General features: G+C 40.0%; 3 protein-coding genes across 3 annotated transcripts; 2 read left to right on the top strand and 1 right to left on the bottom strand.

Annotated features, from left to right (window-relative positions):
- Nucleotides 1-1,032: 1,032 nt before the first annotated feature.
- On the bottom strand, nt 1,033-2,686 carry LOC129728056 (mitochondrial import inner membrane translocase subunit TIM50-C-like). The gene is made up of 3 exons (XM_055686427.1): nt 2,387-2,686; nt 2,133-2,319; nt 1,033-2,072 (listed from the first exon to the last, which is right to left on the bottom strand). The coding sequence occupies exons 1-3, from the start codon at nt 2,583-2,585 to the stop codon at nt 1,223-1,225; spliced, it is 1,236 nt and encodes a 411-aa protein (XP_055542402.1). The 5' UTR covers nt 2,586-2,686; the 3' UTR covers nt 1,033-1,222.
- A 524-nt stretch (nt 2,687-3,210) lies between these two features.
- Nucleotides 3,211-5,648, top strand: LOC129727703 (protein BCAP). The gene is made up of 2 exons (XM_055685770.1): nt 3,211-4,168; nt 4,236-5,648. The coding sequence occupies exons 1-2, from the start codon at nt 3,324-3,326 to the stop codon at nt 5,578-5,580; spliced, it is 2,190 nt and encodes a 729-aa protein (XP_055541745.1). The 5' UTR covers nt 3,211-3,323; the 3' UTR covers nt 5,581-5,648.
- Nucleotides 5,649-5,904: 256 nt separating this feature from the next.
- LOC129727889 (isopentenyl-diphosphate Delta-isomerase 1) lies at nt 5,905-7,619 on the top strand. The gene is made up of 3 exons (XM_055686145.1): nt 5,905-6,476; nt 6,822-6,968; nt 7,025-7,619. The coding sequence occupies exons 1-3, from the start codon at nt 6,186-6,188 to the stop codon at nt 7,331-7,333; spliced, it is 747 nt and encodes a 248-aa protein (XP_055542120.1). The 5' UTR covers nt 5,905-6,185; the 3' UTR covers nt 7,334-7,619.
- Nucleotides 7,620-14,880: the final 7,261 nt, after the last annotated feature.

Here is a 14,880-nt window from a genome sequence, read left to right as displayed (position 1 = left end):
TTGAAGTTTCAGTATCTTCTTGAATTATTGTGATACCATAAAATTGTTTTTATCAAAAATTTCAGAACGACTCACGAGCTCGTCCCACCCTAATAACTCAGAAGAATGATGATGCTCAGCCATCATAAGGTTGAGCCCCCCATATTGTACATCCGCAATTGTTGTTGAAGTTTGTTTACCGTATCTAGCCGGGTGATATAAGTTGTAAAATTGTTTGTCCTATTTCTTCAAAGGGGAGAAAGAAATCATGGCCCTGTTGTTGCCAAATATTGCGCACAGTTCATTATCCCGAGCGTTTTTATGACAGTGGCCGAAATTTAAATTTTTACAGTTTTAAGGCAGGATGTGCATTTGTTATCGTTGAATTGAAGTAATAAAAAATGTGTGTTCTACAAAATTTTGAACATATGATTTACACGTGCTTTTTGATTTTTTACTTGGTACACCAACCATTCATAACCGAAGTTCAAAAACATAAACATTTTTTGGTTGTTTTTTCTCAATTTAATTTTTCAATTGATTTTTTCTAACATTACAATAATTCTCATCACCATCCAGAATAATTGCGAATCGTTTTGTTGACATTACATGACAATAGGAAGCGACGTTGAATTCACGACCATTGAAAATGTAAGTTGATGTAGTGTTTACTGGAGCACAATCAGAAAAAACGAGGTCATGAAAGGAGGGTTTATAAAATGCTGCTGTTTTCTCGTGACGCACTAGATAAGGGGATTATTTTAATGATAGTTATTAGTTTTTTTCCAATTCTTTCATTTTTAAATCTGTCATCGGTATCTCGAAGTTAAAGACATGAAATAATCGAGCTGAGCAAAATGGAAAATAACAATCAATGAAAACAGTGTATTTTATTGATAAAAAAAGAGATTTATTCGATAATCGGTAAGGCAACTGCCCAAAATATTTAGTGATAAAAATTCTGAGGGTCTTGAGTACAAAACTAATGTGTATCAGCTTCAGAAGAAAATTTTTAAGGGCGACGGATTTCTTTCTTATAAAAACCAACAAACATTTTCATACGAATGCCACTTAAAATAGTTTACTTTTCGGTTCGGTTCGGTTTGCATGGAAAGTTGGTATGCTTAATGATTAAACCACGTTGTTCAACACCAGCATCACCGGACCGACACAGGATGACGGTGTAAACTGTTTTGAGTCTTATTCCAAAGAAAGCAATAACAATCTAGCTTCTACGCTACACTCAACGGCCGCCGCCAAGAAAACTTGGTTTCCACTTTTGTATCGCTGGCTTGACTCGCTGCTTTTCCTCCTGCTCCTTTTCGGCCATCTGATCGGCCAAGCGTCGCTGGTTCTCGCGGAATTGCATCAACGGGTTAGGGAACTGCTTGTAATAGGTCATGACTTCTCGAACATCGTCTACTTCGCTGTTGGAAATGGTCAGCAAAAATGCCATCAAATCGAACAACGTGGTATCGTCGTCGTTTCCAGTCCAGCGCGGAATGTTGAGCGTATTTTCCGGGTGTAATTTGGTCGAATTCGGATCCCAATCGACAACGATCACACGGTTGAGGTCACGGTTCAAATTGTCCAAATTTTTGACATGATGGCCATCTACGAAATGGGTTGCGTCTCGAACCAGTCGGTACATGATGTATCCATGCGGATCCAGGGCATCCAAGATAGGAAATACCGTCATTCCCTGGTCGGCGGTGAAAATTACAATCTCAAATTGCCTTGCCAAAGACTCCAAAAACTTATCGATGCCTGGGCGTTTCTTGAATCGCCATCCAGTTTGATACGTCCAGTCCGGATGCACCAACACGTCCTTCATTTCGAGTACCAGTGTGTAAGGTGGCTGAATGTAGGGATATTTAAGCGGGTCTGGCAGTAATTTTTCACGTGATGGTTCCTGAATCATTTTCTGATAATAGGTCATTGATTTCCAGAGACGTTTAAAGTACTGTTGGACCGTTGGCAATTTGCTGAATTCGTCCTCGATCACATTACCTTCCGGATCTTGGTCTGGAGCTCCGAAAATGAATACCGTATAGATCGCGAAAGCCGTGACAGATACACCAAAAATGATGAATCTTCAACGACAAAAATTAGCAATCATAACCACTTTACTTAGGAATAATTCTGTTACTTACCCAAGTTTCATCCGTTTCCAAGATGATTCTTTTTCCTTTTTGGTCTCCTCTTCCTCTTTACGCTTCTGCTCTTGAATTTTTTCAGCTTCGTTCGCTTCAACGGCAGTCTGGGGGAATAGCTTGGAAAGCAGTTGGGGCGCTGCAACCTGAGCATATGTCTTGGAATCGTTACCACTTTTGGATGTTACTTTACGAAAAAAAAAAAACGAAAATTACTAAGCTTACCGGCAAATTAAAGATTACACAACACTTACCTAAAGCAGACGCATGCAGGAAGCGAGCAGAAAAACAAACTGAATTTCCACTTGGTTCTGACTTCGACTGTCGTAGCCACAGGAGCTGTGCATTTTGATTGAACGAATATCGGCGTACGAAAGCAGCCGCTAAGGAACAAACCTGAGGATTGTGAGCTTTGACTAGACGTGACCACTGTAAAAGGTTTCTGTGAAACATGACTGCTTGTTTGTTTAGGGAAAATTGCAATTTTTATTCGCCTTCGCACTATTTGCAGGCCATCTGCTCTCAACACTTTTTGACGTTTTGCGTGAGAAAGGCAAGAAAGTACAGTGTACGCTTACTTAATGTTACTTAAATCTGTACAGAAATTTACTCACCTGGCACAGCGGGATTGCAAACAATTTCTTTGATTTGGTAAGCCTTTCAGATTTCATTTTTGTCTTGCTGAGTCGAATATTAAATATTTTATGTGCATATCTTTTCGCATACTTTAAATTTAAACGAGAATATAGAGTGTCTTGGAGCGGTATTTATTTCTGTAAGAATCAAAATTAACGAGCGTACACTCAGGCAAAAAGACTATCGAAATTTATAAGTTTCTTCTTATGACTTTTCAAAATTGAAGGAATACTATTTCATAATAATATGAATCATATAATGAATCATATAATCATATGAATTTCATGAAACAATAATGATAAGTGAACGAACAAAGATTGCAGAATATTGTTCAAAAGGACATCAACCTGGGTTCAACTATAGAAATCTGGCATCCCGGCATCCAGGAGGGAGCGTAGGGAGTAGTATTTAATATGCAGCGCGTTACGTTCGTTAGGAATAAACGTGTAAAAATTGTTTTGTTTGGGTCCGCTTGAGGCGTTGTTTTGTGTTAAGCAGATTGTTCGAATTAATATCTAATTTTTACACTTTTCCCATTAGAAATCTAAAAATGTGATGAGTGATTCCGATGATACTGATGTTTTGTTACTAATTCCGCCGGATTATTTTAATAAGGTCGAAACGGCTTCCGCAATCCCGATCGCACAACATCCCGCCGGAAGTTTTACTTCATATAGCGAATTTGCACGGCTGACAGAGCTGCAGGACACCAGTCGGTGGTCGATGTCATATGTACCTAGTAATAACGAGTCCCATTCGGGGATTCAATCGTACCGCAGTTCAATTGCTACAGCAGCCACCAATCCCATTGAAGGATTGAATAGCGCTGCAGGCAGCTCTTACGGATATCATAATCTATACTCTTCAACGCCCCTCAAAGGACCTTCGGAAGCCCAATCGAAACCGCAACTTTCAAGTAACAACCAGCATGTGCTCAACGAAATTGACCATTTTCTCAAAGTTGGTAACAATCAAGCTGGCTTACAGCATGCTCCGGTGGAAGTTGAGAAAAGTCCAAATAATTCTATTATTGACATGAATAACATTTCCTTGCGGGAGTTTCCTTCTCTCACGGCTAGCGATTTTCATAGCTTCAATAAAACAACCGTGCCGCAGAAACCTCCCCGCAAAGATCCTCCGGTACCGTCTGTGGTGAGTAAACTGTCGTCGATTAGCACTCGAACGCCGCTTCTCAGCTTGAGTGAGATTTGGAACAGTAATGCGGTCAATCAAGAAAGCTCCAAGATACAAGAAGAGCGCTTACGAAGGCAGCACTGTGAGCGTAACATTCAAGCCCTACAGGCTAGGCTATTGGAATACGAACAGAAGATCGCGGTAGCCATCGATGTGGACAAAGAGAAAGAGGGGATTATCCTAAAGTTAGAGGATAATGCAATCCGGTATGTATAAACCCATAACCGTTGAAGATATTATAGAATCATTTATTGTTAAATTATTTACTTTTAGTTTGGAGCGTCGAGTGCGCGAGTTGAAGCAAACACATGCCGAGAGTAATGAAAAGCTGTTACAAGAAAATCTTGAAATCAAAAACAAAAATTTATTTCTTGAAAAAGAACTATCGGATACGATAGCTACCATCCGGCAGTTGCAAGACCGAAACGAATGCCTTGAATCTAAAATAGAGAGTATAACAAGTGCAAATCGAGATGCGTCTGACGTTCATAAAAATCAATTGAAAGATCTGGAAATACGACTTTCCAACAGCAAAGAGAGTGAACGGAATCTGAAGGAGCAGTTGACTAAACTAAGGAAGTCTAATGATCAGCTAAAAGACGAGCTCGAGGTAGAACGAAAGAAGGCGGAAGAATGTAACAAACTGAGGGCAGATTTTGCGTCACTGAAAGTCAAAGCGGAAAATTTAAATCGTAAACTGAATGAGTCGAACACTCAAAATGAATACTACAAAACACAAATTCAAGACATAAAAACTCAAAGTGAGACTCACTTACAGGAAAAAAGGAATCTGCTGAAAGAGTTAGATGTACAAAGGCTTTCTCTGAAGAAATACTACCAGTCACAGCTGGAAGATGTTGTAGCCGACAAGCTGAAGGAGTTCCAGAAACAGCTGAAGAATGTCGAGGAACAGCTAAACGATGAAGCGAAGCGCAAAGAAAGATTATTAGCGGAAAGGGCGATCAAGCAAATTGAGTTAATCAATCAAACTAACGAACAAGAGATTAAACTTTTGAATGAAAAATACAGCGAGCAGGAATCTCTTTATCGACTTCAGCTGGCAAATTCATCCAAAACTATCCACGAGTTGGAGGATAAACTAGCTTCTTATCAAAATCGGCGGGCTGACATTGCCGAGCAGTTGCACTCGATCATGGAGACTCAATGGCAAAAAGCACTTGATGTGCTCACATCACCATCTGCCACGATCTGCGACCGGGGTAATCAGCAAACACAGACGTCCCGGTTTAGTAAATTATGCGTTGATCATATCGACAAAGATCAACTGGATGGTGTTAGAACGCTCAAAAGCGTTGCCGAGAATGAAACTTTCCAGACACCGATCAGCAGCCGTCAGCAAAAGTCGACGCGAAGTCCTAGCGAAAGAAGCACCTTGCCAAAAGATTTACTCCATAACTACATCGAGTTGTTGTTGGAGAAATCACCGAGTGATTTGAGGGATTTGGAACATATACTGGCAGCCGGTGGTAGGGAAGAATCTAAAGACTGCAAGGAACGAACGTTGGTATCGGCTAGCGGGAAGCCACACTCAATGGACGCATTCTCGAATGGTAACTTAAGTAGAACAATTGGTAAGACCCCACGCCCGTGGAGGTGAATTTGTGTTAGATTTTATTGTAATATATTTTTTTTGAAATATATAGATTAAATTATTTTTTAAAACGACCCACTGGTTTCACTTTACTTAGGTCTTTTTTGAATGATAGCAAAAAAGATCAAAAACACTTCTCATAATGTATCTCAAATATAGACGACTTGTTAAATTGCCCACCCTCTGCAATCCCTCTGCATGTAAGGCACGCAACGGTAAAGCTTAAAATAGCCGTTTTTTATCATCCTGCTCGGTATAACGAAGCGTTACGATACAACAAAGTCTATAACGCTCGTCTGGTATATAGTAACGCGTAGCATGTGCATGCTTCAATAAACGTCAAAGTTGTAAACACGACGAGCCAAATTTGTACTGACGCATTTCAGTAGCGAACGAAATCACAACCAAAGAAGTATTGCAAAAGTGGTAACAGCACGTTGTGGAATGCGTGGTAGTCAGCAGACGAGTACGAGACAGAAATTCCAAAAAACGAGTATACTAGTCGTAAATTAGCATATCGTCTCTACGTCGATTAGCCGAAGCAGACAAAGGTGAAACAATCGATCTCTCGCTAGTGGTATCAAGCGTACGCAGCTTACGGAACATTAAAAATGGCTTTGGCAGCGCGATTGATCCGGGGACTTCCTGGTACGCTCATCCAATCGATTGGCAAAAATAGTTTTTCAAGTGCATCGGCAGCAACGGCCGCCAAACTGCAGGAACTAGCCCTGGAGGAAAATTGCATTCTGGTTAACGAACATGATCGACCACTGGGAAATGCCTCCAAGCGAGATTGCCATCGTGTTGATCCCAAAGGACATATCCGGTTACACAGGGCTTTCAGTGTATTTCTTTTCAATTCCAAGGGCGAAATGTTGTTGCAGCGTAGATCGACACACAAGGTGAGCGAGTTTTAATGTTTGTTTCTTTCAATTCGCAAAACTGCGAAGGTGAGCAATGTGCGTACAATAAAGCTCAAGTGTATCGTTCGGGTGATCTGTTTGCTTTCTCCTGCATGGCTGCGAAATGGTGTTATTATATCATTGGTGGTAAGTTTGCTTAACATCAGAGCAGCGTTTACTGAACGATATCAACTTACAAATTTGCTACTAAAAAGTGATGATATTCTGGTCGAATTGGTTCGCTCGCCATCGCTATGACAATGGAATTCTATACGACGTTAAAAATGCAAATACGCAGCATCTGCATAACAATCGCCATTCATTCTCTGGCAATTCTAATTTTAGATTACCTTTCCTGACTGCTACACCAATGCTTGCTGCAGCCATCCTCTGTACGATATTGAAGGCGAACGTGAAGAACTAAACGCACTTGGGATTCGGCGAGCAGCCCAACGCAGACTAAATTACGAGTTGGGCATCCCGTTAAGTCAGGTAAGCATGCATAGTATCATATATGCGGGCCGAACTTTGCTAACACAGCCAACTAGGTCCGACCGGAAAACTTCCATTTCCTGACGCGGATCCACTACGCCGACCAGGGCGACGGAGTCTGGGGCGAACACGAAATCGACTACATTCTGTTCCTTCAGAAGGACGTAGATCTGAAGCCGAACGAGAGTGAGGTAAGCGAAATTCGGTATATCCGACGGGACGATCTGGATCGGCAAATCTCCGGCCTGGAGGCTCCACTAACACCATGGTTTCGGCTGATACTGGCTAACCGGTTGAAGCTGTGGTGGGACAATTTGCATCGGCTGCGAAAGTACGAGAATTTGGAGGAAATTGAAAGATTTTAAACGACTGAGTGGCGACAATATAAGTAAATTCGATTGGTTTGTTTCGAAATCTTTGTTTGAAAGTGTGCTTTGCGATGCACAGGGTTATGGAACTTATGGTTTGGATCGTTTGGATAATGATTTTAACGATAGCAATATTAAATATGTGAACGATCCAGTCCTCGTGTGTCATTCACGAAGGAAAGGACGATTCATGAGTTTGAGGAATTTGTGAAATAATTGAATTTCAACTAGTTAACTACGAAATTATTTCATGTTTGGAATATAAATTATGGTTTATACATAATACTGAGAATGGTTGTATAATTTTCTGAAGAATCCGTAACACCTGTCAGTACGTAAAATAGTCTATAAACGGCAATGCGTATCAACCCTCTAGTACCCAAGTTATTTTCCAGGCGGGCCTCGGTAAAATCACTATGAATCTTTATTAACATTTTTTAAGTATTTATTGGAGCTTTCTAGAGGGTCAACTGAAGCGTGTCTAAAGGCGGCACTGGGCACTAGAGGGTTAATGATGTTTTTTGCTAGTGTTATTTAAATTAAAATAATGCACATTTTTACAGAAAATAGTGATTAATTACAGAGGCGTCGCGTGGCTGATTTCGTCACATGTGCACCAAACATTCAAGTTTTTTTTTCCTTAAATGAAATACGAAAATTAAACCAAAGTGTTTGATTCTTTAAATTGTAGAAATTCGCTAGTATGCTTACTTGTTTTAATAGGTTATAATATTTCGAAAATTGCATATGCTCGGATCTTCGGGAATAGGGTACCTGTGCAGTGCACATGTTGCACAGGTGGACCCGACGCCACTGATTAATTACCGCAGGTGTCTGAGAGTTGCAATCACACAAAAAACGGACAACCATTTCAATTGACCATTTTTAATCAGGTTGAACTTTTGCACAGATATTCCTTTGGGCTAGAGATTTGTTATTTGTGAACAGTTTATGTAAAAAGGGTATTTATAGTTACAAATATTTAGAGAGCCAGAGCCCGCCGTGGAAACAAATTTTGTTTTTACAAAATAAATTGAAAATGAAATTATCTCAAAAAGCTAATTTTTTTTTTCAACAAAAACTAGAAGAAACTTGAAAGTTAGCTAAGTTCTGATGGTTGTTTGTTCTTGGAGAAATGATCTGATTTTTATAGATCATCTGAAAGAGTGCAATTTTCTGAGAAAAACGTGATTTTTAAAAAATGTTTATCGTTTTACTTCAATTTTCAAATAAAGAATAAAAAACTGCTCGAAATGCCTTAAATGACAGTTCTCCCATATACCGTACATGGACGAAATGTGATTTAAGACCTTTCGAGCAGTTTTTTAATATTCATTTAAAAATCGAAGGAAAACGATAAACATTTTTTAAAAATCACGTTTTGCTCTGAAAACGCGGTTTTTTCAAGTGATATATAAAAACTGGTATAGCTTTAGGACCCAATTGTTTGACAAACTTATTACACATAGAAAACATTTGACAGAAATTTCTTTGGTAAAACATGAAAATTAACGGTGTCAAACTGTTTTTGATCAGTACACTATTTGACGGTTTATGTCAAACTTTTCCAGTCGCTATCCAAAAAAAAATCACAAGAAGGTTGTATGCAAAGCCACGACCGCAAGGTTGAAGTAGAATACTTTTACAAGAAAGATAACCTGGCTGCTTGCGTGTCAGTCATTTTTTCTAGTAAATAAATGTTGACCGTTCATTGGCAGTATTGTAATTTCTTTTTGTCTGATATTTTGAATGAAATATCCAATGAATATTTTTAAATTTTGTGCAAATGAGAAGTTGAAGTGCTGCCGAATTGTAATATGCACATTAAATACGACATCATTAAACGGGAACGGAACAAAGGCTACGGTTATGCAGAACGCGAATGCCGGCGCGATGCGATTCGCCTTACCGTGGTGAATGTACAGCTCTTTTTAAGACGAAGTAGAGCTATACATTTCAACAGATTTCGTCTTGCCGAATCGCATCGCGCCGTTATTTGCGTTCTGCATGACCGTAGCCAAACACTAAGCGACGCAAACACGTAATAATAGTCAGAGTATGCATGTAGATGAAGATAATTAACTTTGGATTATAGCGCAAAACGAGAAAATATTAACTCTTCAAATAATCATTTGTGTTCTTCAAATTTCAGTTGTTCAATTTAATATCCGATGAAATGTTTGTTTATTATCTGATGAAGCTCTTATATAGGCCAAATGATGCATTCCCATGCATTACTAGGTCCATAACTCTGCCGACCGTGCTTGGGAAAGCGCGGTATAACGACCAATCAGAGGTCGAATTTTGTGTTTTTACAAGGCTTAAGAGTTTTCAATAGTACAATAGTTCGAATGATAAAATTGCAATTTCATGCATTTGGTAGGAATCTTAGAAGATTTTCTAATCGATTGCTGCAAAAACGAAGGAAATCCATCGAAAACTAACCGATTTATTAGCATTTGAAATTTTTCTCACTTTTTTCAGTTTTAGATTTTCATTTTACATCCCTATGTAGCCGATTTTCCTGAGAGAAGTATTCTAATTCAAAATTAAATCTTCATTAATTTATTTGTTGTTCTTATAAGGACAATTGTTCAATTTATCATAGGATGTAGTGTTTATCTTACATCTCTGTGTTACCTTGATAGTGAGGACTAAGGCGCACGGTCAACACAATGAGAAAGGTGTTTTCACATTGAAAACTAGACATGGCTTTACTGGAGGAAGTGTTGGCAAATGCTACTACCGCTAATACCACCGCTATCATACGAAAGCGCGTCGTTTCATGTGGGGAATATCAACAACGAAAAATGACGCGCGTCTAAGCATAACCCGAACTGTTTCGCCGTGCTGCTCCCATTTACCTTTACATCGGCCTCAGGGAAGTACCGGCTGCATCTGCATCTACCGCTGAGGCTGTCACTATACTGCTGTTGGTACCAAAAGCTATTAACTCTTCAAATAAGTGTGTTATTTGTTCTCAAAAGAACAATTGTTCAATTCGAAATCGGATTTACGCAATCGCATCTCTGTAATATTACCGACAATAATATTCTTCTGAACAAACTGATACAACTTTCCCATTAGGCCTCTGCCATAATAGACGCGAAAAGCGACGCGAACCGATTCGCTCAGCTGTAGGTTAATGTACAGCCATCAGTAGAGCTGTACATCAACCTACGGCCGAGCGAATCGGTTCGCGCCGCTTTTCGCGTCTACTATGGCAGAGGCCTTAGAGAAAGTTGCTGGCTGATGTATTCACTTCATGCAAGCCTGCTGCTGATGGCTCCCGCTACCACACTGAAACAGCATTTTAGTGAAGGGAGTGTCGTTGCATCAGCTGACCTTGCTACTATCGATGCTGATATACCCGCTGCAACAGCTACGCTATGCATAGCCATGCCACAGTTGTGGCCGCCATTGGTATCCGCTGTACCTGCATCTGCTGGCCCTGCTGCTATCGATGGTGAGATCCGCTGAAACTGCTACACTTATTCGCAGCCATGCCACAGTTGTGGCCGCTATCCGCTATCGATGGTACCCACTGCTCGCTCCCGCTGCTGCTAAGGGAGGACTGCTGTCATCGCTGTTCAGAACTACTATGAGCGGCTTCGACTAAAACAGGCTCTTATATAGGGATGAAAATAGGAATGAATTATTTTACGTACGTGGTGGAATGATATTACTTGAAAAATATGTGTGACTTCATTCTGGTTCAGAGCGATCATTTGATAAGCTCCACCTCTTTTTTCAGTTTCTAAAGTTTTTCCTCAGTTTCGTAGCACGGATGCACAAAAATGATTTCTTGTGAACATTCTGTCGAGCCGGACCGATAGCACTCTCATTGAAGCAACAAATTAACATGTTTTGTGTCGTGTTGCGCAGCTTGGTTGAAGAAAATGTTCCCGTCCCCATGTCGCATGTAAGCAGATTACTGCGTTCAGTAGACAGTAGACAGTGTATCCGGCGAATAAACACCGATGGTGCTCTCACACACGCAACGGTTTTAACCCGTATCTTATTGCGGTTTGTAACATCAAGCGATTTCGTTTGCTCGCTGTTGCGTGTTGCATCATGTTGCAACTTGGCAGCTGGGAGACGACGAAATTCTGTTTATGCTGATTGATTGAATCGACTTCATATTAGCTCTGCATAGTCGAACTAACTGCTTTTGTGAATGCGTTCTAACAGGGCAGTTTATTATTCAATGTCGGTTATGCTGATCGCAGCCTTTGCGCTGCCCCTACAGTGGGGGGTTTACTAAATAAAGTGAAAATTAGACAACTACAACAGAATTTGATTGCATCCCGCACAGAATGTCTGCTTGTGTTGATGCCAGAAAATTATTAACCTTCAATTATTTTTTTTTTGGCTTGAAAAAAGCATGTTGCGGTTCAAAATCCGTTACTAATTACAACCTTTGAGCTGCCCTAACATTGGGGGAATTAAGATACACGGACAACATGTACTGTGGAAGCTATTTCACATTCAGTAAATTAGACGGGTGCGACAAATTTAAATTGCTAGGATGCAACACAGAATACTTGCTTGCGTTGACAAAAATTATTAACTTCCAATGACTTGTTTATTTGCCTTCAAAAAGGCATTTTGATTCCCAAAATTGGATTTCCTGATGGCCATATTCATGCTGCCCCAACACGGGGGGAATAATGGCTGTCTGGCGACACACGCTGAGAAAAACCGCGCTGCTCCTGAGACGTGGTGACCAATCACAGGGCTAGTGCTGCTGTTAAGGAAGGACGACTGCTGTTGTCGCTGTTTAGAACTATTATGAGCGGCTCCGGCTGAAATAGGCTCTTATATAGGCCAAATAGCATGTTTTCAATTACAAGGTATATGATCCTGTCGACCGTGCTTAGGAAGCAAGCATATAACGACCAATTAGAGGTCGATTTTTTCGTTTTGACAAGGCTTGACTATTTTCAATAGTACAATAGTGTTAATAATAAAATTACAATTATCTTATTTTGGGAAGAATCTTAGAAGATTTTCCAATCTATTGCTGCAAGAACGAAGAAAATCCATCGAATACTAACCGATTTATTAGCATTTGAAATTGGACATATTTTTCACTTTTTTCGGTTTTAGATTTTCATTTTACATCCCTATGTAGCCGAACTTCCTGAGAGAAGTATTCTACTTCAAAAAATTCAGCGTTTGAAAGCTCGCTAGTTCATTTTTCGGTATTCGGTTAATTTTTCGGACTATCGAAAAATTTCATTGTCGAAAGAATCACATGGATCCGTGACCGTTCACCAAGAGAAAATATGTCTGTTTGTCACTTACAAACTTTTGAAAGCAGCAAACATAGGCAAACAACAATCACGACAAAATCTTGACCAAAATATATGACAAACACCATAAATATTTCAACAAACATCATTACACTGTCTTACAAAAACACTAAACATCTTTGGCCAAACAGTAGAAAAATATTCGACAGAAGTGCTTGATGTCAACAAATTTGACCATTACACTGACGGTTGAATATGTTTTCTACAGGTCTACAGCCTTAAAGCCCAAACACAATTTTAGGCGTACAGCCTTTGACCAAGCGTCAAATATTTGTCACATTTTGACAGATGAAAATTTGGTCAAAGATAATTGTTTGTCACTCTCCAATTTTTACATGTGGCAAACACGGGCAAACAACAATCATGATGTCAAATAAATTTGACCATTATGTCAAAAGGTCAAATTTATGACCATTGGTCAAAGAGTGTACACAGGCTTTATACGTTACGGCTGCGTTTGCGGCACTTTGGCATCTAGTCCATACATTTTCTGTCAAATCACCGTCAACGCAACGCAAGCAGGCCCGAAGATTGGAAAAATGCCTTTACCCGAAAAGCGATGTCGCGAATTGATTTTGCGCAAGCACCTGGAAAAACGTCAACGCTCTCATCGGGACATCGGAAAACCACTCGGAATCGTGTAGTCAATAGTGAGTCGTGTAATTAAACGTTACTACGAAACTCTGAGCAACGCACGGAAGGAGAAATGCGGATAGAATTGATGTTCTATTAGCAATCAGGATCACAAGTGTGTTATGAAAGCGTTCACGCGGAATCTCAATGCTGTAGTTAGAGTAGTGGCCAAAAAATTGAATCTGTCGAAGTCTTTCGTTCAGAGAGACAAGAACCGGGAGGGACTGCATACGTACAAGTTGCAGAAGCTTCCAAATCGTGACGAACGGCAAAATACGGTGGGAAAGTCACGGGCCCGGAAACTGTACACCCAGGTGCTGACGAAGCTTTAATGAATGATGAGACTTACGTCAAGGCGGACTTCCAGCAGCTTCTAGGGCTATTGCTCTCCACTGCTCAGCATTGATGTTCTGGAGGAACCAGAGAAGTAGAATGTTTCAAAGTTTGTCCCGAATAACTTGATTTGCAAGCGATCTGCTCATGTGGCAGAAGGAGTGCGCCGTTTGCGACTACCAGGACTGTAAACAGGAAAATCTACTTCAAGGAGCGCCTACAGCGTTTGCTTCTGTTGAAGCAACCCGAAGGACTTACGATCTTCTGGCCGGACCTAGACCGGACCGGACCTTTGTGTCACTATGCAAGTTATGTCCTCGAGTGATACGAAGCCTACGAGGTCACTTTCTTACCCAAGGTCATGCGTCCCCCCAACGCACCGGAACTGAGGCCTAACGAAAAATATTGGGCTATGATGAAGCAGGCACTACAAAAGCATCCCAAAGAGGTCTAATCTGAGTAGGACATGAAAAAAAACAATGGGAAAAACTGCAGCCAGGTGTTGTACAAAATCTAATGAGTGGAGTTAAGCATCAGGTGCGAGCGTACGGTTATGGCATATTGGAGTTAAATGAAATAAATATGCCTAAACTTAATTTATTTATTATTAATTTTATTAATTGAAAGTTTGAAAAGGATCGGCAGCTAGGTAATTTGCTACAGCGGTTTCTGTGAAGCAATTTGAAACCCCCTTCATTTGAAAAGAAACTTCTTTTAAGGACAAGACTGATATAAAACATTATATTTGAAAAACAATAAGAGTTAAAAGGAAAATATTTCAGGTACTTTTTTTGTGATAATTGTGCCGTTTTGCCGCTTCGCTTGGGTTCCACCACAGAACGGAAGGTCATCTGTGATTTGAAAACTGCTGAGTGCTCAGTGAATTTTGCAGCGCTCTCTTGTGGTGTAAAGAACGCATTTAACACGGAAAATAAATAGAATTTATACTTCTTTTATTGACATCTGTCATACACACTGGTATAAATATGCCAAGCGAAAACACTACAGGTGCACTCTTTTAATGCGGTTATGTGTTTATTCTATATTATTACTTTTAAATTTTCTCAAGTTTCCCAGCAATACTGGTTATCACAAGCATTTGAAAGATGTTTTATATTACACTTTTGACGTATGAGTACGAATAATATAATCGATCTGGAAATTTGCAAATTTTTACTACTGAAAGGTACGGGGATGGAAGCAATATTTAAATTCCGTCCGTCACGAAAAGTGATTAGGATTCGAATGCTTATTGAATCTGCG

Source organism: Wyeomyia smithii, chromosome 3 (genome assembly GCF_029784165.1).
Source record: "Wyeomyia smithii strain HCP4-BCI-WySm-NY-G18 chromosome 3, ASM2978416v1, whole genome shotgun sequence".
NCBI classification, from domain to species: domain Eukaryota; kingdom Metazoa; phylum Arthropoda; class Insecta; order Diptera; family Culicidae; genus Wyeomyia; species Wyeomyia smithii.
This window is presented reverse-complemented; position numbering and strand designations above follow the sequence as displayed.

Excerpts from the sequence above, each read along its gene's own strand:
- LOC129728056 (XM_055686427.1), bottom strand. The coding sequence starts at position 2,585 with ATGTTTCACAGAAACCTTTTACAGTGGTCACGTCTAGTCAAAGCTCAC. Across the intron at positions 2,320-2,386 it reads CCTGCATGCGTCTGCTTTAG|TAACATCCAAAAGTGGTAAC; the intron begins GTAAGTGTTGTG and ends TTTTTCGTAAAG. Across the intron at positions 2,073-2,132 it reads TGGAAACGGATGAAACTTGG|ATTCATCATTTTTGGTGTAT; the intron begins GTAAGTAACAGA and ends TTGTCGTTGAAG.
- LOC129727703 (XM_055685770.1), top strand. The coding sequence starts at position 3,324 with ATGAGTGATTCCGATGATACTGATGTTTTGTTACTAATTCCGCCGGAT. Across the intron at positions 4,169-4,235 it reads TTAGAGGATAATGCAATCCG|TTTGGAGCGTCGAGTGCGCG; the intron begins GTATGTATAAAC and ends ATTTACTTTTAG.
- LOC129727889 (XM_055686145.1), top strand. The coding sequence starts at position 6,186 with ATGGCTTTGGCAGCGCGATTGATCCGGGGACTTCCTGGTACGCTCATC. Across the intron at positions 6,477-6,821 it reads AGCGTAGATCGACACACAAG|ATTACCTTTCCTGACTGCTA; the intron begins GTGAGCGAGTTT and ends TTCTAATTTTAG. Across the intron at positions 6,969-7,024 it reads TGGGCATCCCGTTAAGTCAG|GTCCGACCGGAAAACTTCCA; the intron begins GTAAGCATGCAT and ends ACAGCCAACTAG.